Below are 26058 nucleotides of genomic sequence, written 5' to 3' on the forward strand. Positions count from 1 at the left end.
ATCTGTTGTATCTGCTATATCTGTTGTATCTGTTATATCTGCTATATCTGTTATATGTTGTATCTGTTATATCTGTTATATCTGTTATATCTACTATATATCTGTTATATCTGCTATATCTGTTGTATCTGATATATCTGTTGTATCTGCTATATCTGTTGTATCTGTTATATCTGCTATATCTGTTATATCTGATATATCTGTTGTATCTGCTATATCTGTTATATCTGTTATATCTGCTATATCTGCTGTATCTGATATATCTGTTGTATCTGTTATATATGTTGTTTCTGATATATCTGTTGTATCTGCTATATCTGTTGTATCTGTTATATCTGCTATATCTGTTATATCTGATATATCTGTTGTATCTGCTATATCTGTTGTATCTGTTATATCTGCTATATCTGTTGTATCTGATATATCTGTTGTATCTGCTATATCTGCTATATCTGTTGTATCTGCTATATCTGTTGTATCTGACATATATGCTATATCTGCTGGATCTGCTGTATCTGATATATCTGCTGTATCTGCTGTATCTGTTATATCTGCTGTATCTGCTGTATCTGTTGTATCTGATATATCTGCCGTATCTGCTGTATCTGATATAACTGCTATGTCTGCTATATCCTTCTCAGAGATACTTGCTAGGATTCCACACATAGTTTTTTGTTTTGCTTGGTTTTGTCTTTGTTTTGTTCTTCTCTGTTCTCTGTCTCGGGACTGGATTGTGGTGCCATGGAATTGGGTTGTAGAATGATGGGGGAGGGTAGGCACTCGTGTCATGGTAACCTGCAAATATAAAGAGCAAGAAATGGATTTCAATTACTGGCTAAACCGTTCACATTGAGAGGTGACAAAAACTTGAAATACTAATCATTTACCTTCTTCCTACAATTTTTTTCTTTCATTCTAATGCCTTTCTAATGAAATACAATGTACCTAGCACCTGAAGTGTGTAAATGTGTGACCTGGAATCGTATTTTACACGTTTTTAAGTTTCAAGAAGATCAACTATCTAATTCTTAAAAAATACCTGAAACTGAAGTTGTATACAGCACAGACAAATGGACAGATCCTAGATCATAGGTGAAAAGTTATTCCATAACTAATGGTGGGCTTAGAATGTAGATTTTACAATAATATTTTAAGATACAGGCAAATGAAAGATGAAACACAGATTGTAATTACACAATCATACTCTTTACTGCTTTACTATAGCAAACTGAAGAAAAGACCTGTAATTGTTTGTTGAGACTGCAGCTGGCATTTGAAATTCTTCATAAAAATAAGTGTACATTAATCTATTAAAAAAGAACTATGTAAGATGATCCTGAAGAGCTGCCAACAGTGGCCTTAGGAACCTGTATCTTCTTAAAAATCCATCTTTCCTCTTACATGGACTAGTACCAACATGTAAGAAATATACAATTATTATGTAGGAAATGGCATATTTTTAGTCACACTATTTATATCTTGTACAAAAGTAAACATAATTTAAAGGCACTCAACACAATATTTGAAGTTCTAAAGACATCTACCACCTGAGACTACCGTCAATACTAACACTACACCTTCAATTCTATTGAAAAACACCCGGAAAAGTTCTCATCAATTGAAAGCCTTGTTATCCTTGAAATCCACATGTCATATTCATCTCTAAATCTAACACATATACATAATACTATACTCTTTAATCACATCTGATGTTATTGAAGTGGAGGGTATGCATACATTTCTAATATTAACACCTCAATAACATGTCTAGCGGAGTACATAGCTGACCTGGAACCTATCAATGACACCACAAATCACTCTTACTCTCTAGTCACGCTTCAACGGCAACACTGTCACCAACGTAAACAGTATGCCTAGCGACGGTCAGGACGAGCATGACCTGCTAACATACGACAGAAATGTGATTGGACAGGCTTACTTAAGAGATATCAGCTTGTGTTTAATATAAGGTAGACTGTGTTACCGTCTTAACAGGTAAGTGGACCATTAGTTACAGTTAACAATGTTGTACATATAATCAGTTATGACATTACAAATTATCAAACTTCGCAGTCAATGTTTGTGTGAAAACTACACTGATAAGTCAGACAAAACGCATGGCCATATATAATTATTTGTATATTTCTCTAAATAATTATGATTCATGATGATGATGATGATAGCTAGGCTATATATTATTGTAAGGAATGATAATATAAATCTATAAAATATAGGTACAAAATGAACTACATACACATTGAATTATACAGGTATTGTATACTTAAATGTAGGTATAACATGAACTACATACACATTGAATTATACAGGTATTGTATACTTAAATGTAGGTATAACATGAACTACATACACATTGAATTATACAGGTATTGTATACTTAAATGTAGGTATAACATGAACTACATACAAGTTGGATTATACAGGTATTGTATAATTAAATGTAGGTATAACATGACCTACATACAAGTTGGATTATACAGGTATTGTATAATTAAATGTAGGTATAACATGAACTACATACAAGTTGGATTATACCTAAGTACAAAATTACATATTGAAGACAAGTTGGGTTGGGCAATTAGCATACAAATATACAAAAACTGAGAGTCACAGAGTTCAAAACACAGATTCATGTATTAACCAGTGTTACTGAAGGTTTATACTGGTCACAATTTACTTTTTGTATTGGAGGTGAATTAGCACCAAGGTCACCGATATAGCTATCAGAATGAAAAAATCATCGCTCCCTAAAAAGGCTAGTAGTAGTTTAAGAAAATTTTCCAGCAATATCACAAATTAAAACAGCTAAAAACTTCCAATATTGATTAACAGTGACACTACAATGCAGTAAACATTTATAAACATGTTCCCATGCTATACAAGACAGGCTAGCCCCCTGAATGGAACCATTGATTCTCCATTATTAGAGCTTCAGGCAAACCAATTTACCAGACCAAATTGTCCTATATCAACAGTGTGCCAGTCTAGACAGGATATCACAGTTTATACCCCCGTAATTACAGCAAACATTTTCTATTGACTTTTAAATCAATTATCTCCATACACATTCACCTCTGAAACTTTCATTTTTTAATTTGATTTTCCTTTATGTGAGGAGCTGTTTAAATGAGCTTTACAATATATATTACTGCAAAGCCAAAATCTATATTGTGTTGTATAGCTCCCTGGCTGAGTATTGTTTAAATGAGCTTTACAATATATATTACTGCAAAGCAAAAATCTACATTGTGTTGTATAGCTCCCTGGCTGAGTATTGATTCATTACTATTGTACAGGTAGTCATGGGGGAGCTGCCTGAAATGAGGTGTAGAAAAGTGAAAATATCAAGTAGGAAATAGTCTGTTATAGGTTATATGTACAAGTGGTTGGTACATCTTTCCTTTACTGGCATGATATTCATCTGGTTGGTGTCATTAATATACCCAGTTATATTATAATTATAGTTTTTTTTGAAAATATTATGTTAAAAACAAAATGCTTATGTATGGACACTGACATTCTTTTCAAAAGATCACAAAATGCAGATTTGAATTATCTTTGTGTATAAAAAGGAAAATCATTATCAATGTCTATACCACCGAACTCTCCAGCTTATGAATTTTTTATGCCTTGATATTCAGTGAAAATCTGCCTGCCAGCTGTATTGATATTCTAGCTACAGGTATACTAAATGTTATTTCCTCAACAACTCTTGACCTCAAAGAAATAACAACTTGTAATTTACAATCTGAACAGGAATTTGGCTTAGGACTGAGGAGTGTAATCAGCAGTTCTTGACTGGTATTTTTAGACAGCAAATAGAAGATAACTAGAACAAATACAAAACACATACAGTACATGTATAAACAATTATCTAATAGAATATCATTATTTGTATTTCCCAGCATGCAACAGGAACAGCAAACTTCCACCAATCCTGTGTCTGTACAGAAACCATTTGTGGCCCCCACAATGGGTCCCAACATCACAGCTCCACCCCCCAACACCATTGATGGGAAATATGCTGCTGAGCACCTAGGAGGTGCGCTAACCTTGGCGCTGTCAGAAATAGCCACATGTCGACCAAATGATCCAATAGAATACTTAGCACACTGGCTCTACAAATACAAGGCAAACTTGGATCACCATAAACAGGTGAGAAAATGTGACAACTAGTTGAAGTTAATCAGTTAGTTTATGGTCAGATGGTAACACGCTCACCTTAGACGATTCCCTGCATAGACATGGAAAGGCAGTATGAGATCACCTGCTCTAACAGGTAGGTTTTCCCTGGGTGTTCAGGGGGTCAAGGGTTGGATCTACCACACAGACATGGAAAGGCAGTATGAGATCACCTGCTCTAACAGGTAGGTTTTCCCTGGGTGTTCAGGGGGTCAAGGGTTGGATCTACCACACAGACATGGAAAGGCAGTATGAGATCACCTGCTCTAACAGGTAGGTTTTCCCTGGGTGTTCAGGGGGTCAAGGGTTGGATCTACCACACAGACATGGAAAGGCAGTATGAGATCACCTGCTCTAACAGGTAGGTTTTCCCTGGGTGTTCAGGGGGTCAAGGGTTGGATCTACCACACAGATATGAAAAGGCAGTATGAGATCACCTGCTCTAACATATAGGTTTACCCAATGTCATTTCATATTTGTATCCCCTATCATTAAAGTACCCAAACTCTTTTCCCTCCATCATATTTCATCATATTTGTATCCCCTATCATAAAAGTACTTTTTACCCATCAAACAAGAGTTCCTCGGAACTGTATGTATCGCCTGCATAAAGTGTCACGGTCACCCAGAAATTCAACTGGATGTGCAATGATCAACCATAAAGTTGTAATACCAAATTTCACTTCTATAACTTGAAGCATAAAGGGAAAACTGCGCAAAGCAATATTCCTGAGAATTTTTCTAAGTTGAAAGGGGCATAACTCTGCCAAAAAGGGTCACAGACAGCCGGAAATCAAACTTAATCTGTTACTTGCAACAAGAAGCCATATACCAAATTTCATTTCGATAACTCAAAGCATAAGCCAAAAAAGTCCAGAAAACAATATTCCCAGGAAATTTTCTAGGTTGAAAGGGGCATAACTCTGCCAAAAAGGGTCACAGACAGCTGGGAATTAAACTTAATCTGTACCCATGCAACAAAAAGCCATATGCCAAATTTCATTTTGACAACTCTAAGCATTACCGAAAAAAGGCTGGAAAGCTTTCGTACGGACGACGACGCTGCCGACGACAACGCGTGACGAAGGACAAAGTGATCCCTAAGTGTCCACCAGCTCTGCAGGCGACACAAAAAGTATCCCCCCTAAGTATTTGTATCCCACTTGAGAAAAATACTATAACTTTATCTGTTTTATAGATTTGCTGTTTATACTTCAGTTGTTGGCCATGGTCAGTCAGCTCGCCACTCCAAGGGTACCTGTACAGGAGTCCAATTAACTGATTACTCCTGGTCAGGTATTATATAACATCTGTAGGCAGTACCCAGGTGGGGCAGGGATTACCTAGTTGTATTTATATAGTCAATATTAGTAGACTATAACTACTAGTGTACATGTAGTGTAGGTAATTACATACCTGTACGGAAACCTATAAGATATTATTTCAAAATTTAAAGGTTACAATGATATACACTTAATAGATAAGCTTGCAGGGGCAGGGGATGAGAGCTTGGAATGTTAGAATACTGATCCAGAATATCAATGAATCTTGCTGTTTGGCAGCTCTTCAGGTGATTGAAAAAATGGAACAATCAGAAAATATTATCCTGTGACTCTAGGAGAAAGTTTATTCTATATAGAATTATACATACATTAGTTAATAGCAATGATGAAATAAGGCATAAAGTATAGTAAATAGGGATAACAGTAATTATCTCATATATCAGGGGGATACATTTATGACGGCCATCAGAATAGTATCTAGGGGACAATTATCTGATATATCAGGGGGATATGTTTATGACGGCCATTATATATGTATCCCCCTATATATATATAATACATCAGTGTCATTAACAAATTATCTACTTATGTCACCATGACACCTGCACTTACCTATAACTAGTGATTGTCTTCCTCAAATTAATCTTGTATGATGTTAATGTAAAAAGATGTTGAGGGAGATACAAATCCTACAGAGGGGATACATTTATGATGGGGGATACAAATATGATGACACCGGGTATTGTGGTTTTCTCTCGCAGAGGTATGTTAATAATACAGATTAAACTTGTCCCTTTTAAACATGAAAAAATTATGTCAATTATTTCATGTCAGAAAATTCTCAGTAAAAACAGAAACAAAAAGCAAACAGGTGGTTATACAGCTTCCCTCTACCTCAGTAGCCAGCAAATCAACTTATCCTCACTGATATTCACACAGAATCACATAAACTCAACACGAAACATTCTGAACCCCAAACAAAAGTGGTGGCTTCGTCCAAAGCTGTTTTCCAGTACTTAACAAACCAACTTGTATATCATTCTAGCAAGACTATCACTACAATAGATATAACTGGTATACATTTTAGTTTTATACTCACCATAGAAAGCTGGCTGAACTGAAGACGAGATGAAAATATGGTTACATTTATGAACATGTATTTCATAAAATGTTGAGACATTTTTCTGGGCAGTATCTATACAATTTGGGCTCTTTGGAGTAATGCAGTTTTGTTACATCATCCAAGATCTTATTCACTGGACAAAAAGGAGAATAAAAAAGTGTATCAATCCCTTCCATATGTCTGCAGTTTGTAAAACTAACAAATACTAATTCACTAATAAGCCTACCCTTTGATTTTGATTAAGAGGTCATATGTTGGTAGCCTGGGTTAAGTGAAGGACACATATATATGGACAGAATGTCTAGCAGTCTATCAATACAACTTCCAAACCTCCTTTTTGAAGATTGTCTTGGTGGTATGATGGTCAGAAAGTTATATAATTTCTTGGTCTGCAATTTGGTGCCGTAGGTCTTGAGTTCGTGGCCCGCACATGGCACAAGTCAAGTATTGTCTTCCTTCGTCAGTTGTTTTATACAAATATATATTGTTATTAGTAATATGCACTACAACTCTACCAAGAACAAGGAATTTGCTTTTACTATCATGTCCAATAAGACTGCCACAACTATCTATATTTTGATTAAAAGTCATCGTAACAATTGGTCAACCTACATACTTTGATCATGAGAGACATAACGGGATCTTTACAGCAACTGGCCGAAGCCAAACAGTTGGATGAAGAGGAGGCAGAGATGGTCAGGGCTCAGCAAAGGAAGGAAAAGCGACTGGCAGAACAAAGACAGATGGAGGCAGAGGCAAGGGAGAAGGCAGAAAAAGAGGAAGAGGAACGAAGGAAGAGAGAACAGGAGGACTTACAGAGGAAGTGAGTGTGTGGGTAAAGGAAGTTATACAATAAAGAAACAGAAGTCACTACGAAAGACTGAGGTCATAAAGTGAAACAACATGAATTATGAATGACATGTTTTAAATACTTTACTACTGTTTAGTTCCTGGATAGCTCTTCTTTTGTATCCTTCATATTGCAAAACATTCACATCTCAATCATATGTTTTCATTAAAATGTCAATTAAGATATCTCGTACTTTACTCAACAAAGCATGATCATATCCAATTTTTTTCTTAAGAGCAAAGGAAGCTGCCCTGGCACAGAGACCTAACCTGGAGACTTTAAAGGAAGAAGAGGGTGAGGAAGATGCAGAACGAGGCAGAGAGAAGGACTTTACAGGACAGACAGAGTTACACAGACTGGCCCTTATGCCAGGTAATGATAGGGGTGGAGTATTCTCAATGCTCAGAGCTAAAGTGATTGTAACCTCCGGAGAATGGGCGTGGAGAGACTGAAGGGGTGGCACGGTGGGAATAGGGGCAAACTGGACAGAAACCTGGGGATACACCAACAAGTGTAAGGGAGCTGATCGTAGTGATGGTAATGGGGAAGGAGATGGAGGAGAGACCTTATCAGCAAAAATATTCAACAATAAAGAAGAGGTGAAGGTTTGAGGGATGGAGAAAGCACAGAGGTGCAATGGTTGGAAATTATGTGGAAACTGAAAACGTAATGAAATAAGGATAAGAAGGAAGAAAATTGGAGGGAAGGTGTAATAGACTATATAGACCCTACATGCTTTGACTTCAATTATATTTCCTCAGCAATCTCTTTCAGATTCAGCCCTATTGTCAGTGCTGAACATGGGATACAGTTTGGCAGAGAGAAATGGAGATAACCAAACTCCCCGGGAGGTAGCTATGGACAAAGGTTTTCAGGATCATGTGGATACTATAGGTATGACAACAGCTGTATACTAAATCATCTGAAAATTTTATAACTTGGAAAAAACCATGTAACCCAGATTGTTTTCGTTTATCAATGATTGTTGCTACTACATGTACATCAGACACCACAGAGCTGGCTTACTAATTATTGTCATAAAACTGACACATACTTTTTCAGTTTTGATATGTTCATGATCCAAAATACATTTTGTATTTCAGATAAGTTTGTACAAAGTCTGGTTGAGAATGAGAAGTTTGCAGAACTAGAGAAGCTCCTGCTGGATGGGTATGACCAATGGGAGGTTGTGTTACAAAATGTCAAGACCAAAGAACCATCAGAGGGCATCGTAAGGTTTATCAACTCAGTGCCAGACTTTCAGGTAAAATCTAGAAATAAAACTGATATGTATTTAAAGTAAATAAAAATAATACTAGAGAGGGACTGTGCCAATAACTTGAGATGTATAAATAAAATACCATTAATTAATATTAAGTATATGCAAACCTGATTGCTGAACTTTTAGTTCAAAATAACCCACGTTTAGCTGAAAATCTATAGCTAACTTCCACTAAAATATACACTGCAGCTATAAAAATACATATTTATTACAGAAATAATTCTATCACTAACAAATATCCACAAAATAGTTTCATACATTTTTACTCCGCTGATCTTCAGAGCTGGTAAATGGTCATGGGCAAAGATAGGATTGTGTAACTTAAGTATAATCTGTTATCAGCTGTTAAATCTGACTTAAACACAAACCAATGAACCAATTATCACTATTCAAATATTCTCATTGTTGTTGATACAGAAGAGAATGGCCACAGTGCTGAAAACAGCCCAGACTGGTGTTGTACGTAATTTACAACAAGCACTCGAACGAAGAAGCCTCGCAACAGCGCGAGACAGAAGTGGGCGGGGTCCCTTACACGTAGCAATACTCGCCAACCAATCAGATGCTGTCCAGTACCTTATTTCAAATTTCCCCGAGACTCTCAAGGCTAGAGATAATGTAAGTGAGAAACTCCCAAAACTGCTGATAATGTTAGTGGAAAATTTAACACAGCTGACACTAAAACTGAGAAATAATTGAATGTATCATACGTATTCTCAACTGTAAACAGAGGTGTGTGGGAATTATACCACTTGCCTTTTAGATTTCTATATTACTCCATACAAGTTTTTTATTGCAAACATAAACTTTCCAAATCTTGAAACCTGAAATTGATATCCACATCAGGGATACTAAGACCATGTGGCAGCCACAACAGACAGAAGATCTTGTGCAGTGTGACTAAAAATGTTTATCCATAAAAGGAATGACTGACAGTGTTTACCTCACCAAACTGAGTTCTATATTAATGTTACTTCTTTCCTACTTTTCAGATGTATCGCACGCCTCTACACTATGCGATGGCTTTGTCAGAAGATCTTGCCCAAATACTCACAGAGAACGGTGCCGATGTAAAATTCAAAGATGCAGTAAGCTATCTTTATACCAACTAAAAGGTTTACCGTTGAAGATGACTACAAGTCTCATCATCACCCACTATTTGGGTCTATCCAAAGCTGAATGCAAACTTGCATTAATCTCTCATAGACTTAGTATTTCAAACTCCATATACTTGATAATCTCTTTGACCTAACTTTAAACTTTAACTTTTATGGTTAATCTTTCCCACACTTTAACTTTTATGGTTAATCTTTCCCACACTTAAAAAGATGTAAAATGTTTGAACTCAAACAAGTCTCACAATCTACAATATTTTTTTCATTTTCACATTCTGAATTCAAATTTCAAAAACACTGAAACTTTTGGTGTATCTTTTTCTTTCTCAGAAACAAAAAGTTGCTGCATATTACAAAGAAAATCCCAGTGACATTGAAACTCTACAGAGTTCTCTTCCCTTGATGGAGGAAAGCCAAAATCAAATGGAAGGTCAAGGTCAAATGGAAACTACACAACAAACTGAACAGGGTCAAGGACAAGAGGAAACAGAATAGAATTTCAATAGATTGTACAACTCTATAATGAGTATAAACTACTGCAATAGCCGCTGGCTGACTCAAATACATTTCATGTGAAGGAAAATACTGCGATCTCAATATATCTATCATCAATGTGATGGCAGCACTTCAAAACATATTTGAAGAGCTGAATTTATTTTTATAAGAAAGAATGCACATTATGGCTACAAAAGAAAGAAGGCATCCAGTCTATGTAAATGGCTCTGCATACTGACCAAGTTATAACAGTTATTGTAACAATTTTCTGTCTATATTATGCATCATAATACTGAACAAACAGAAGAAATTAGAATACCATTTTCAAAGTTCAGCCAGTTTTTGGGTTTCAAATTTATTCCTTGTGGCTATTCTTTAACTAAATACCAAAATTAAAGCATTTGGTCAGTGTACTGAAAGACATGTGTATAAACTTCCATTAGATTTGCCAATTCTTCAAGGAAATGTTGTACTGTTGGCATGAATGATATGTTATAGCTGAAGTTTAAAATTAATTGATGGTGTATTTCTTCAATATTTTTACACAGGGATATTTTTTTTTTTTATATATATATTTAATAACGTTACATGTACAAAACGTTTTTACAAAACTCCTGTTGTGCACAAATCTGTAGCAATAAAGTAGATATTCAGCACCAACATCCGATATCTGTGTGTTATTTAGGACTGAAATCAAAATATCTTCATGGTAAAGTACTCCTGTATATGCCTTTTGTTGTGTTTTAAAAATTTTTAACCACTTCAATCCACTTATCAACAACACAAGCACCTGTTACATTATGTGTACACAAAATTGTTAAAAACTTTCCATTACAACTTTATTTCATTATTTTGCTATTTTCCCTGTGATGCCCATTTCCAACTCAATATATTTGAGCCTTAAATGTTTTTGACAAGTTTCAAGTTTCCCAATCAACCTGCCCTATTTTTTTACTGGCATGTGATGTTAAGCAAAACATATATTATTCATTTTTTGAGACATATTTTAATTAAACTTTGGTAAAACAAACATTTTCCTAGATTTATCATCTGGGTATATCTCTACCTCAGTAATCAAAGTATTTCAAAAAGACCTTATTCTATCTGGTAAAGTGACAAAATGAATATAAAGTATTTAATTTAATTAGAATAAATCATTTGTTTATATTACTAGCTTAATGAGTGATGTTTAAATGAAAACAAACTTTTACTACAATTCTATAATAGATAGATTTCCTAATAATTTTTCAATTTCTTTGTAGATGTACAACTATTTGAAAATTAAAATGGGTCGGTAGGAATTTGTCACACCTCCACAGTAGATTAAACACTTCCGAATGAAAGTTTTAAAGGCAATCTATTGAGACCATGCAGTCATTACTCCATTTACAGCATATCAGACTTTCTTATGATGTTGATTTCCTCCTCTAAAATGAGAAGAGGAGGTGTGATCTAAATAGAACCAGGTTTTGTGTTTCCTCTCACCCATCATTATATACAATATGTACCGTGATAGATTAAAGAATTGTCTTTTAGTAATGAAAGACATCATACATATCACGTTGTCATGGAGACAATCTTTAATGATGGGTGAAAGGAAACACAAAATTTGTGTACTGTGAAATCATTCATTTTGTGGGGAATTTATTTTCATTGATTTTGTGGATAATCTTAATCCATCAATTCACATATATATCAATCAATGAAATTAAATGTCCACCTAATAGTATCTTTTTTTAAAAATCACAAAAATTAAGACTCACAAAAAAATATGATTCAACATACATATCATTTATCCTGACAGAAACAGACATTTTCACTATCAGGACTTCAGTTTTAAAATATATCACTAAATAGACAACGGAATGAAAAACAAAAGTTAACGTCCATCCGATTACCTGACTTGGCTTTAGTTGATTTAGCTTAAAGAAGGGTTTATATAAAAACATTTTATGGTGTTACATACATTGGACCAGAATCCTACCGTAACTATGCATACAGATTAAGTACATCAGACCATGGTTACTCAAAGGTGATTAAAGTTAACCTGAGGTAAGTAAAAATTTCAAATTGTTGCCACTGAAAAAAAAAAAAAAAAACAATAAAGGCAAAACTAGCACTTTAAAATACGGCCAAGAATTTAAAGTCAAGGAAATTCAGTTACACCCATAAAATGTGTTAATAACTTCAGAATTAAAAGCATATTAGAATGTTTGTTCAGTGTTTTGTGTTTTACTTCTTTTGGGGGGATAATCAAAATAGGAAAACTGTTCAAATTGAATTAAGTTTCCAGCAAATAAGTAATGTATACGTCAGAGATCGGAACAAAAGTGACCATGTCCTTCCTGTCTGACTATAATAAATAATGGTTTCTCCCTCTAAATCGTTTTATCAGTTTCCTCTACAGTCAATTTGGCAAACATGTACAAGAAAATTTTAATTCATAACTAAATTTGTAGTATAGAAATAGAATTTTAGTAATTAAAGGGATTATAAATCAATTTGGATGTAACATTTTGTGTCAACATTGTTGCGCCCATACATTGGCTTCAATTTTTATATTTTGATAACCGCTGTTGACAGTCATGTCAATATTGGCAGATTTTGACCCCGAAATGTTTGCCAAGAATACCGCTGACTTCCATTGGCTAATAACGCAAAGGGAAATTCTCATTGTGGCAATGCTTCAGTGTCAAATCTTTACGGCATCGACACCGATTAACCACCTTTTGTGACAACCAGAACGATTGTCGACTCATGTGATAGTCTCATTCCAGTGGTTTTAAATGATGGCCGTGGAAGGGGGCCAATGCTGACGAAGCTGGGTAGGTGTTACGCCCTTATTTTTGGGGTTTAGACAGCACAATTAGCAAAGATTACATTGCATGTGTTTACTTGATAAAAATAAGCAATATATCACATGATTAAGAACATTCTAGGGGACATCATATGGCAATTGTTTTTATCACGTTATTTAGGTGAGAGAAAAAGACCATGAAACGTAACCATATTGAAAAACAATCATTTTTTTTCTTCATGTCCACTGTTACCCAATGTGATTTATTCTAAATACTAAACTTCATCAAAGTTATCTTGTACAACAAAAAGTTATATAGATCTACAACTTTTTATTTTTACAGATCTGTAGAAGAGCTTGGATATGGACAAGTCATGATCAAGAAAATCAAGATTAAAAGAAAAATAAAATGAAATGGACACTACAGATTTTTTTGTTCTTTGTACTTAAGGCTGTAGTTCAAGAGTATTAAATTCAGCTCTGAGACAGTCCAGTGTTCCTGCCAAGGACCAGTCACTATTTATTTAATATTTTTCCCTCTGCTTTTACAAGAGCTTGAGCCCTTCAGACATATACATGCCAGGTAGCATTAAAAATATCAATGAATAATCTGTCTGTATAAATTCATATAAATATTGTGCTGATCTCTATCCGTCTGTTTGTCTATACACATATACTTCTGTCTTTTTAATTTATCTTCTTTTTCTCATCTCATCTTTCTTTTCACTTTATGGAAAATGTGTGCTTTTGTCTTTTGGACATCATCCTAAAATGAACATACCGTAGCTGAACATTATGCCACCAAGCTAGTTATTCATGAAAGTTGGCATTTTGTGTTGTCAATGTTACACCCAAATTTGATGATGTTGTATTATTCAACTGACTTAATATTCATAAATCATTATGAAAGTTAATGCACATATTTTTCATATTTGCTCAAATCATTTCAGTTTCTGGCAAAGAAATGTAATTTGAAGGGTTAAAAAGTTTATCATGTCCATGTTACACCATGAATTTTCAGCAATTTTGAAATGATTTTTCTCTTCTTTGAAGAAAGAGATTATCTTTTCATTTTGAGAAAAGTCTTCCATATCATAGCACAATAATATGCAGTAGGCATATAATGTTTCAATTCACTCTGAAAATATTGACATTTTGTAATTTGGGTGTATCACAAATTCCTTGACATTAAATTCTTGGCCATATATCAATCTGGCCATCTTGACAAATCTAAAGTTATGAAATAATAAATAATGCTTCATATCTTGTTTCATCAATGTTTCATAATTTTCACTAACCACTGGTTATCTGTAACCATCATTTGAACAACTGTGTCCTGAACAACTATGTCCTGACAGCCTATCAAAGTATACTGAGATATCATAGTTTATATCACACAACACCATTGGTGTCAAAATCAGAATATTCAATTTTAGCAATGTCATAGTTTCATCATTGAAGAGCAGGTACCAAAACTATATAATATATATTGTCTGATCTAATACCTATACTCTGAGTTTAGCAGTCATACTACATACTAACCAGTATTTACCTGTGAGTTTAACTGAAGCTTACCTAACAAACTCCTCACTTGTAACATTGTATTAATTACTTAAGTTACATATATAATTATATGCAAGTTCAGCAGGTTACTTGACATATGTTATGTACTTGTGCCTTTGCTTATTCACGAAATCTGAATCCCACGTAAATATCTTATTTTAGAGTAACCACGCAAATACCTAGTTTTATAGTAACTGTCAGGGTCACAGCAGAATAGAACACAACAAGTAGAAGATTGGAGTGTGACATTTCAATGACCATGTAGTCATCAAAACGTCACACTCTAATCTTATACTGATTGTGTTGTAACAACTTGATATTATCAACCTGAAGTGAGTGTTCCAAAATATTCAGGTTGGCAATCTTAACTTAAATTTTTCTACTCACTGAGTTTACCTTAAATTTACCTGACCTACTACTAATTTTTGAGTCATATCATCAAATATCACTCACCTTTGAGTCTCACTAAAGGATGTCTGAATCACTTACCTGTGAGTTTACCCGAAGTGTAGCCAAAGCTGTTAGGGACAGATTTTGGTCTGTTTGCGGCCTTTTGACACCACTCCTTGTATTTTTCCTCTGCTTTCCTTTGTTTCTCTGCCTGTTCCATCTCTTTCTCCTTGCTTTTCTGTTGTTCTTTTCTTTCTTTTTCTCGCAAGGCCTTGTTTTTCTCTGCCTTCCACCTTTTAAACTCTCGTTCTGCTTTCTCAGCAATGTTTCTCTCGTTTTCAGCTTTTAGTCTTTCCTCAGTTTTTGCTTGCTGCTGGTCCAATTTTTTGCGTATTTTTGCCCTTTCTTGTTTTTCTGCTAACCATTTTCTACGATTTTCTTCTACTTTCTCTTTGTTCTTTTCTTTTAATTGTTTTTCCTCCTCTAGTTTCTGTTTTTGTTCTTTCTTTTCCACTGACTTCTGCTTACGTGACTTACGTTCTGATTTTGTCTTTGAGATGAGCCATTTTTCCCATGGAGATAATTTTGCCTCCGGGGAGTTAACACTGTCTGTCACTTCTGTGTAGGTACTTTCATCATACTTTGCCAATTTCCTGGAAATTTGACCAAAACATTAAAATTTCCATATGTGTATCAATGAATACGGTTCAAGGTCATTTCTTTTCACAACATTGTTAGTTTTCATCATAGGAACGTGTCAAACAAATACCATGATTCTGTGGCTTTTGGCTATTCAGAAGTAATTGTTGTAAGGTTTTACAATATGTCATCCCTGTGACCATGTACATGGGTCAAGGTCATTTTTTTTTTTTGCAAACTTTGTTGGGCTTCATCTTAAGAGTCTATTAGTCAAATGTCATGCGACTTTTGGATTGTCAGTAGATATTGATTTAATGTTTTACCAAATTTGATCCCTGTGACTTTGAACAAGAGGCCCAGAGGGCCAGTATCGCTCACCTGGATCTTTATGACCAACTGTACAATATCTGTGCATATGTTCCACAGTAGATGCTTAAAGCAATATGACAAATTACTCCATATGGGTTCTGTCCCTTAGTAGTCCAAAATAAGTCATTTGTATATAAGCCGTTAATGGCCAAATATGATAAATTTTTGGTTAATCAGAAGAAGTTGATTAACTATTTTACCAAATCTAACCCCAATGACCTTAAATATCATTATGGGTCAATCTATTTTTTCACACACTATGTGGGCACCATTAAGGTCCATTAGGCTCCTAAGCCTTCAGCTTAATCAGAAGTTGTTCAAAGGTTTAGCACATTTGACTGTTGTGACCTTGAATATGAGTCAAGGTCATTTCTGTTCTCAAATATAACCGGGCATCCTTGAGAACCTATTTTATCACTAAGCTAGATGTTTTAGATCATCAAAAAATGTAATTTAAAGGTGTAACACATTTGACCCTGTGACCTTGAATATGGGGCAAGGTCATTTCTTTTTACAAACTTTCTTGGACTTCATTAAAGGAACATACTGGCCAAATATTTCATAAAAAATTGTTTAAACATTTTAACACATTTGACCCCTGTAACTTTGAAGACTGGTCAAGGTAATTTCTTTTAGCAACTTTTTAGGACACCATACAAGGAATATAGTAGCCTAATATAATGATTCTAGGCCTTCCGGTATTTAGGGAGAAGTCATTTAAAGGTTTTAACACATTTGACCTCTGTGACCTTGAATATGGGTCAAGGTCATTTCTTTTCGCAATCCTTGTTGGGCTTTATCAAAGGAACCTTCAAGCCAAATATAATGATTCTAGGCCTTCTGGTATTTTCGAAGAAGTCGTTTAAACGTTTTAACACATTTGACCTCTGAGACCTTGAATAAAGGTCAATGTCATTTCTTTTGGCAAACTTTGTTGGGCTTTAGCAAAGAAACCTTCCAGCCAAATATAATCATTCTAGGCCTTCTGGTATTTTGAAAGAAGTCGTTTCAAGGTTTTAACACATTTGACCTGTGTGACCTTGAATAAGGGTCAATGTCATTTCTTTTTGCAATCGTTGCTAAGCTTTATAAAGGAACCTTCCAGCCAAATATAATGATTCTAGGCCTTCGGGTATTTAGGGAGAAGTCGTTTAAAGGTTTTAACACATTTGACCTCTGTGACCTTGAATATGGGTCAAGGTCATTTCTTTTTGCAATCATTGTTGGGCTTTATCATTGGAACCTTCCAGCCAAATATATTGATACTAGGCCTTCTGGTATTTTGGAAGAAGTCATTTAAAGGTATTAACACATTTAACCTCTGAGACCTTGAATAAAGGTCAATGTCATTTCTTTTGGCAAACTTCGTTGGGCTTTAGCAAAGAAACCTTTCAGCCAAATATAATCATTCTAGGCCTACTGGTATTTTGGAAGAAGTCATTTGAAGGTTTTAACACCTTTGACCTCTGTGACCTTGAATAAGGGTCAATGTCATTTCTTTTTGCAATCATTGTTGGGCTTTAAGAAAGGAATCTTCCAGCCAAATATAATGATTCTAGACCTTCCAGTATTTTCGAAGAAGTCATTTAAAGGTTTTAACACATTTGACCTCTGTGACCTTGAATATGGGTCAATGTCATTTCTTTTGGCAAACTTTGTTGGGCTTTAGCAAAGAAACCTTTCAGCCAAATATAATCATTCTAGGCCTTTCAGTATTTTGAAAGAAGTCGTTTAAAGGTTTTAACACATTTGACTTGTGTGACCTTGAATATGGGTCGAGGTAATTTCTTTTCCCAAACTTTGTTGGGCTTCATAAGAGGAACCTTCCAGCTAAATATAATAAATCTACACCTTTCGGTATTTCAGAAGAAGAAGTTTATATGAAAAGTTGACGGACGCAGAACGGACGGACGACAGACGGCAGACGAAGCGCTATGGCATAAGCTCACTTGGCACTTTGGGTGAGCTAATAAATCATAGTCATTTCTTTTTGCAAAATTTATTAGGCTTCATCCCAAGAACAAATCATCCAAATACCATGCTTCAGAGCCTTCTGGTTAGCCAGAAGAATTTGTTTTTAAAATTTTAACACATATGACCTCTGTGACCTTGAATAAGGTTCAAAGTCATTTGCCTTTGCAAACTTCGTCAGGCTTTATCCCAGCAACCCATCAGCCAGATACTATGACATCTTGTCCGTTTATTTTTGAGAAGAATGTGTTCAAATGGAAAAGCTGATGCTTGCCGGACAGACAGACAAAAGACACTGCACCATGGCAAAAGCTCACTTAGCTTGGCCTTTCACACAAGTTTTTTTCTGAAACCAAATTTCTATGATTCTTACATGTATTTCTCCCTATCAATTTACTGAATACAATATATTCCATATTAAGTGTAGTCTGAGTTTCCCATATATTACCTCTATTTATATAACATAGAACATTTGTGATCAGTGATATTTACATAATGTACATCTAGAGACATCAGCCTTTTGCACAGACAAAAGATAATCAATACACTCAGTGTTGTGTAAAGAAGACTTACACATATCTACAGCCCACAGATCACAAGGCTCCATAGCTCAGTTGGTTAGAGCGCCAGTCTAGTAAACTGGAGGTCGAGGGTTCGACTCCCTCTGGAGCCTTTTTTCAATTTTCTTAATTTCAAAATTAAATGTTTTTTTCCCTTATACTTAACGATAAAATATTTCAACTAATCAAATGAATTAATTAGTTTAAGTTTATTCTTATTCCAACAGTGTTTTCTCTTAAAAGACAAATTATCTTTAGGACATCATTTTTACATACATGATGTACCAAATAACAATCACAACATATACGAAAACACAACGGCAAATTCAAAATATTTGGCACACACATACAAATATGACAGCGATTATCTACTTCAGAGGCAAATGATGAGTTAAAACAACATCAATTTCTCAAGGTCCTCTAAATATCTAGTCATGACAATATTTTGATTTTGGCTTTAGAATGTCTATTCTTCCCAATCATATCAAAGATATATTTCAATACTATTCTATAATTTAGGTATTTTATGAAACAGACATATTTAACTTAGTAGTAGAATTTACATAATTTAGGTATTTTATGAAACAGACATATTTAACTTAGTAGTAGAATTTAATAGAGAAAACAGACATATCTAAATATTAGAACTGGGACAGTAACAAAAAGTTAATAGAAAAAACACCCTTCTCAAGCAGTTGTTCTTGCTACACCACAATGAAATTAAATGGGTCCATAGACTTTCACACATCTATGACCAAGTTTAGAACAAATTGTAGTTGAATTGACTTTCTCCGGATAGTAGTGTTACTTCCTAAATTAAGTATGGAAAATATTGATGTGTTTACGATTTTAACATAATTTTGTCACACTGTTTTCCATCTTAAAGACCTTTGTGATGATTCTTTACCATCTTTAACTCTGTATATGTCAATGCTGATATGCTTAACACTGGTCTTACATCTGATGAAGATGACTGTTTAGTTCCTGAATTGTTACACAAATATGTCTCTTATCAACTTTAATGTTAGTGTATTCTATATTTCATAAAGATATTATAGTCGTTTATCAAAATCAGAGGTTTTTATATCACAGACATATGTCAGCACAGCATGAAAAGTGGCATTGCATGATTGTGACATATTAAGGATAATTTTGTACCAAGTTAGGAATCCATTACACCCTCCATTGTTGAGATAAATTTTAAAATGTCTCCGCCAATCAGAAGACACAGTAGCCATTATGGATTTTCCGATCTGCATGAGAAATATCAATAATTGTTTGGGACTCCATAAGAAAAATGTATAGCAAATAAGAAGTCAAACGCCTTGAGGAGAAGTAAAAATTGTTTCAGTCGTCATTTTGGATTTACTTTTCAATCTGCGTCAAAATCAACAATACTTGTGGGGGATATCATGATGATCATTTGAACCAGCATTCAAAGTCCAGTAACACTTGCAGATGTTAACAGATTCCAATAGTCATACGATCCATGCTATGTCTCATGCTCATAAACCCATGCATCAAATTTGGTGAAGATCCAAAAGCAAATACTGAAGTGATTGTGCAAAAAGTAATAAAATGGTCAATTTTCAGCATTGAAAACCCCATGCAATATGAAGCTATATACCGTATTTGGAGAACATCTGACTACAAGTACGCTAGTTATCACATGGAAAGTACTGTATTTTCCGGCCTATTAGCTGTGACTTTTTTTCCTCGTGAGTCGGGTATACAGCTTATATGTGGATGAAACCAAAAGAATTGGCAGGATAGGGAAAAAAATGTACAAGATGTCATAAACTGGATTTTACCAGTAACACTTGTTTGTGACTGAAACAAATTGCGCAGAACCAATTGCAATTCTATACTAAATGATTTGAAGATTGCAATCGAATAACATTTCCGTAGATACGAAAAAGTAATATATTCTCAACTTGTGTGGTTTCTTCACAACAGTACGTGCAAGAAAACATAGAAGATGTTTCCAGTAGACAATTGCATCCTGGCATCAATAGGTTGAGGCCTCCAAGGGGAGCAACAAAAATAATCTTATACATGTATATACTATTACTAAAACTGTTGAAAGGGATTTCATCCTCAATTATTTTTCAATAATGTACACATTTACGTAAATGTTAACCGATTAATGAAAATTAATGGAAAATCCCTCTATGGGCCACACCATGCCTGCTAACACATGGATATGCTTTGTGTCATTAGGTAAAGAGGTCAAATTCTAGAATGGTCGCCGTGTTTGTTTATGATGTCCGCAGCTTTGAAGTTTTACAGAATTATAGGAACTTTATCATGCAATAACCTTCTTTAATATTTAGCAGTAGACACTGGTGGAGAGGTTGTAATAGTGTACATAAGCCAGACCCTAACTGTGTGTTGGCAATCATTGAAGGCCCCAAACAAAGATAAATATTTACTTAATAAAGGATGGAGCATCAACACCAAGGATTCTGTGATCGGTAGTTTTATTTGGTTGACATGTTTCGACTAGCTAGATTAGCCGTCCTCAGAACAACGGTACAAGTATTGGCATAGCTAAGGTTAAAATTACGGTTCAGTCGTGACGTAATAACGCATTGTCTTGATCACGTGTTGATAACAATACAGATCGTTACGCTATACAAAATAAAAGGAACAAAGATAACTATAGATTATATACATACAAAAATGATACAGCGATACTGTTCATAAATTGAAGTGTTCAGTTACAATGTTCATATGGTGGTTGTAAATTTTTTTAAAGGTATCATCGAGTTAAATATTTTATAGCTTATACTCGAGTGCGGTTTATAGACTGGAAAAATACTCTTGTGCGGTTTATAGACTGGAAAATATGGTAATAAAGTTATCAGTTTTCGTCATTCCAAATCCCATTACTTGCAAATATTGAGGGAATTCACTGGTTATTGAACCCATGCAAGGTATAATGAATAAAAAGCCACATACCAAATTTGATGATTATACAACAACAAAAACACAAGTTATTGTGAGGAAAGCAAAAATGGACAAACAGACCGACAGACTAGCTGATAACGATAGGGCACCGACAGACTAGCTGATAACGATAGGGCACCGACAGACTAGCTGATAACGATAGGGCACCGACAGACTAGCTGATAACGATAGGGCACCGACAGACTAGCTGATAACGATAGGGCAGCTGCCTCTTAATGTGGAATTCTAAAAATAGAATTCATGTTATCTAGTTATGGCTGTTTCAGATGTCCATATACAAGTGCACTTACAAAATAATTTTATTCCTGGTCTGATTCGCATAAAAATATTTGCATCCTCAATTCAAGTTTTCGTAATACGTAAATGTGTCACGCTCACTTCCCGTTAGTTTGACACTCGGTCACAGTGTGTTGGAGAAGGTAATATCCTGGTATGACTGTAGCACTATTCTAATTGCTTAACAAATAAAGTCTGAGTTGTGTGTCAATGGTCAAGGTTGCCCAGGCTGCAAGTTGGAGGGTAGTCGGCCTATTTCACACATCAATGTCCTCATCTAGGCCTAAAATAACCGACTATTTTAAACAAGAATCAGAAGCAGGCGGTGCAAATGCAAGCGACCGCCATGATGTCGCCAGAAGTGATGGTGGATTACCTGAAAATCCCCCCTAAATAATCAAAACATCAGAGCACGGAATCATGTGTCAGTTCAAAACACTGAAAAAGTGGACACAAGAACTTCATGTAAACATAGGTTATAAACTAAACAGCGACGAGAAGGGGAACGAAAACGTTTGTATGATATGGTATGAGTTGTGTAGAGTACACAGCATCGATACATCTTCATTGGTAAGAACATATTCATCAGTATGGTGCTGAGGATGTCTGAGTAATCTATGACCACTTCCGTCCTCTTCTGGATCCTGCTGGCTGTGATTGTGTTGCTGCATTAAGGGAATGGCTTGAACTAAAGCTGTATGTGATCAGGAATATGAACCAATTTAGAGGCATTCATCACCTGGCTGTATGGCAGAGGGTTAGCCAGGAGGATGTTGATCAGCAGGAATTTAAAAATATTCTCAAAATTATCTACCTTACTAGTATCTACCCTTTGTCCAATGCTTCATATGAAAGGGGTTTCAGCACTATGAAAAGAATTAAAAGTGACTTGAGGTGTAGGCTGTCTAATGAGACCATGGGCATGTTGATGAGAACTGACATTGAGGGACCAAAACTATCAGACTTTGTTCCAAGACCTATGGTGATGAGATGGTGGATAAATGGACAGAGAACAACGAGACCGGTGAAACTGTAACAGTACTGTATTTTTGAAATTCATTAATGAACCATACCATGTATTTCAAACACTATTAACTTTGAACTATACATTGAGTTTAAGCTTGTATTATTAACTTTGGACTCCTGACACAATACCGCTTCAATCTTTATTCATGGCATGATCAGATGTAAAAAAAACCTAATAAATACTCAATTTTGCTTGTTGGATCTCAATTTTGCTTGTAACTTTCAAACCTACCATCAAATTATTGCTTTTACGTTCAAAACTTAAGTTCAAACCTTGATTGCTCCATCCATATATTCTTGAGAAAAAACCTTAATAAACTATTACCAGCAAAATCAAAGATGGCTGCTGTAAGCAATTCCAACTCTCCCTGATCTGTCCAAAATGAGTAATGGTCAATGTACAATTACAGGACAATAAGGAATCTTTATACGAGAATTATCCATCCAGTGCTTATTGATGGTAACAGGAATTATCTCAAGATAGACACAGACCATGAAAAAACGGTGATTTGACCAGCCCACAATCTGATGAACCCATCTTGTAGAAATTGTACATTTTCTATACCTGTATTTTATAGTACACCCTCCAAATGAAAACTGTCAAGCGTCCTTATGTCACATTACATTATGATTGAATCAGTACGTCTTGGACATAGCCAACTTGACAGTCAATTATTTTGCTTTAACAACCTTGCAGAATTTTTAAAAAGCAAATATTTCTTAAATGTCATGAAAAACAAACTTACATATGATTGATAGAATGTGACATCTGGTATGATATATAATGTGACATCTAGTATGATATATAATGTGACTTAAATAATAAGTCCATGCTTCAAACCTTCAGATTCCGGACGTGACTTATATTCATACTGGCCAAAATCAAGGAATCCTCAAAATTATTAGTATGTTTGGAATAAAGAGCTTACAATCATTCAAGTCCAAGTCCATGACATATACAGCAATTACTTACCTTTCAATGGTTCTTTTATCTATGTAGTGGTCTTTCTGATCGTCTCCCTTCTCTTCACTCCCATCACTCTTCCCACAATTTTCTTTATTATATGTCCAGTCCTCATCATCACTTGGAGTTGGACTTATGTAGCTGTCATGGTCAAGAACAGAGGTCAAGGACGCAGTAGACCCACCTGACTCCAAGGACAGGGATTGACGTCGAAAAACTTGAGGCTCCATCCATTTTGGTTTGGTGACAGTCGCTGTGACCGGCCTGGGACGCAAACTCATTTTGACCTCTGACCTTGCTGTCTATTTCTCCATAAGTCAGAAACCTGGATTGCATAATGAATATTATGAATAATGGGGCTAGCTTATATTCTAGATATATATTTAGGTATCCCTGAAATTGCCATTATATAGCATCAAGAAGTGTTAGTTGAGATGTGAAAGGATATAAGGAAGTTCATGAGAGTCTAACAATTTTGTGAATTCTGATAAATTATGTATGTTACTGTTAACAACTTCTGTTGGAACAGCTAGATTTCATTTTTATGGCATTTTTCATAATTTTCTAAGTTTCAAACATTTTTTAAAAAAATCAACATCAGAAAGTAAGAAACCTTTCAAATCTCAGCCTGGACATTATATTAGACCTACCAAAATAGGACTATCTATTCTATAATCTGAATTATTCAGACATTAAATTGACTTGATTGTATTGGTCTTCAGAGTCAATGAACTTCATATCTTTGGCCCTATTAAAAGTGGTGGAAATAAGCAACCTGCTCTCTGGTCAGTATTCAAATGATAACTGGAAAGAAATTGTGACTTACACATGCATGTTGCACACCGATCGAAAGGTCTTAGTGATTGTTGGAAATCAGTTTTTCGAGTCAAGGACTCGTGCTTTACCTCTTGGAAGTGCTCAAATTCTGAAAACCCACTACATCTCTTAGTATAGGAACTCTTCAAATTAAAAAAAAATTATTATGGACTCATCCACATGGTCTGTTCTGTATCCACAAGATTTTCCAACAGGACATGTCTCATAATACCAATACACTCATTAAAACATTAATTCCATCCCCCCCCACCTTAACCTGTTTTTGTTATGTATTTGTTTGGGGTGGTGACACTCGAATTGAAGTTTTTATAATATAACCTGTAGAAGATGTTCATATTTGCTATGTACACTCAGTAATAGCGAGTAGTGTTCAACTGCTTAACACTACAGCTCCGCAACTTGCGAGAGCTGTCAAAATGCACGAGTATCAATAAACAGACTATATGTAAATATAACATGACCAGTATTTTACAAGGTCGTCATCTAGGCAGCCCTTTTTTGCTTCATTAATTACTTGCTCTTACCTTCTCTTGTTTCTAGCCGTAATCAAAATGCTAGTCGGAACTAATATCAAATCAAGTCTGAATCTGTCGCATGTCAAAACAAAGATTTCAATAAGGCGCAAAGGTAACAGGAAGTCGACAAACTCAAGTAACGATTGGTTAAAAATTTAAAAAATACACGACTCCGGTGTGAGGTGAAAATAGTACACCGTAAAAGGCATCCCATGGCAATATAGTAGCAGCCCCTGGAGGCGACCGCTCGGAGAAACTTCACGGTATATTGACGTTAAGGATATTTTATTTTGCAATTATTTCTGGAGTGATTTCTTGTCCAGTTTTATCCATGAGGAAAAATGCTTTGATTCATTTCAATTAGGCGATCTTAGATAATTGTATGAAATGTAATAGACAGTGCCTAAAAGCGAGCTCAAGTTGACCAACAAGATGCTCATTTTGAACTGCTTAATCATGGTTTCACGGAAGTGGCTTTTTTTAGTATAACAGTTAGGGATACAGCGGTGTCCGTCATCAGTTAAATTTTTTCTGCCAAATGCTACTAGTCATGAACGACTGGGGTGATTTTGACCAAATTTGGTCAAAAGCATCCTTAGGAGAAGAGGAACAATTTTTATGCAAATGGTGTGTCCCGGCCCCCAAGGTCTGAGGGTCAGCAGGACATCAAAATTTCAGGCTTGAGAACATTTATAACAAGCAAGTTTTTCTCTCCTATACATTTGTACTAAATTAAAACATGTACTCTCTGAAAAAGTTTGTAGACAACATTCCTTTATTCTAGGAAAAATCTCCAAATAATAATTAGATATTCATTTCCCAACCAATTTTTA

The 26058-nt window shown here is 35.1% G+C and overlaps 2 protein-coding genes and 1 non-coding gene across 3 annotated transcripts; 2 read left to right on the plus strand and 1 right to left on the minus strand.

Annotated features, from left to right (window-relative positions):
- Nucleotides 1–637: 637 nt before the first annotated feature.
- Nucleotides 638–25308, minus strand: LOC132553325 (coiled-coil domain-containing protein 34-like). Its single transcript, XM_060217559.1, has 4 exons — nt 25235–25308; nt 23883–24198; nt 15198–15751; nt 638–795 (listed from the first exon to the last, which is right to left on the minus strand). Exons 2-4 carry the CDS (start codon nt 24152–24154, stop codon nt 638–640), a joined length of 984 nt encoding a protein of 327 aa, XP_060073542.1. The 5' UTR covers nt 24155–24198; nt 25235–25308.
- LOC132553327 (glutamic acid-rich protein-like) lies at nt 3925–10348 on the plus strand. The gene is made up of 8 exons (XM_060217561.1): nt 3925–4173; nt 7257–7429; nt 7692–7828; nt 8231–8350; nt 8560–8720; nt 9156–9356; nt 9731–9826; nt 10184–10348. Exons 1-8 carry the CDS (start codon nt 3925–3927, stop codon nt 10346–10348), a joined length of 1302 nt encoding a protein of 433 aa, XP_060073544.1.
- Nucleotides 18677–18750, plus strand: Trnat-agu (transfer RNA threonine (anticodon AGU)). The gene has a single exon. It is a non-coding gene; the product is annotated as a tRNA-Thr (tRNA).
- Nucleotides 25309–26058: the final 750 nt, after the last annotated feature.

The sequence above is a fragment of the Ylistrum balloti genome, unplaced genomic scaffold (assembly GCF_031769215.1).
Source record: "Ylistrum balloti isolate Yb309-2 unplaced genomic scaffold, AGI_CSIRO_Ybal_v1 Utg370318, whole genome shotgun sequence".
Classification (NCBI taxonomy): Eukaryota; Metazoa; Mollusca; class Bivalvia; order Pectinida; family Pectinidae; genus Ylistrum; species Ylistrum balloti.

What these genes read in the sequence shown, in the direction of transcription:
- LOC132553327 (XM_060217561.1), top strand. Translation starts at nt 3,925, where the DNA reads ATGCAACAGGAACAGCAAACTTCCACCAATCCTGTGTCTGTACAGAAA. An exon ending in CAGGAGGACTTACAGAGGAA is followed by an intron (nt 7,430 to 7,691) that starts GTGAGTGTGTGG and finishes TTTTTTCTTAAG; the next exon opens with AGCAAAGGAAGCTGCCCTGG. An exon ending in ACTCAGTGCCAGACTTTCAG is followed by an intron (nt 8,721 to 9,155) that starts GTAAAATCTAGA and finishes TTGTTGATACAG; the next exon opens with AAGAGAATGGCCACAGTGCT.
- LOC132553325 (XM_060217559.1), bottom strand. Translation starts at nt 24,154, where the DNA reads ATGAGTTTGCGTCCCAGGCCGGTCACAGCGACTGTCACCAAACCAAAA. An exon ending in GATAAAAGAACCATTGAAAG is followed by an intron (nt 15,752 to 23,882) that starts GTAAGTAATTGC and finishes TCAAATTTCCAG; the next exon opens with GAAATTGGCAAAGTATGATG. An exon ending in CACTTCGGGTAAACTCACAG is followed by an intron (nt 796 to 15,197) that starts GTAAGTGATTCA and finishes TTATATTTGCAG; the next exon opens with GTTACCATGACACGAGTGCC.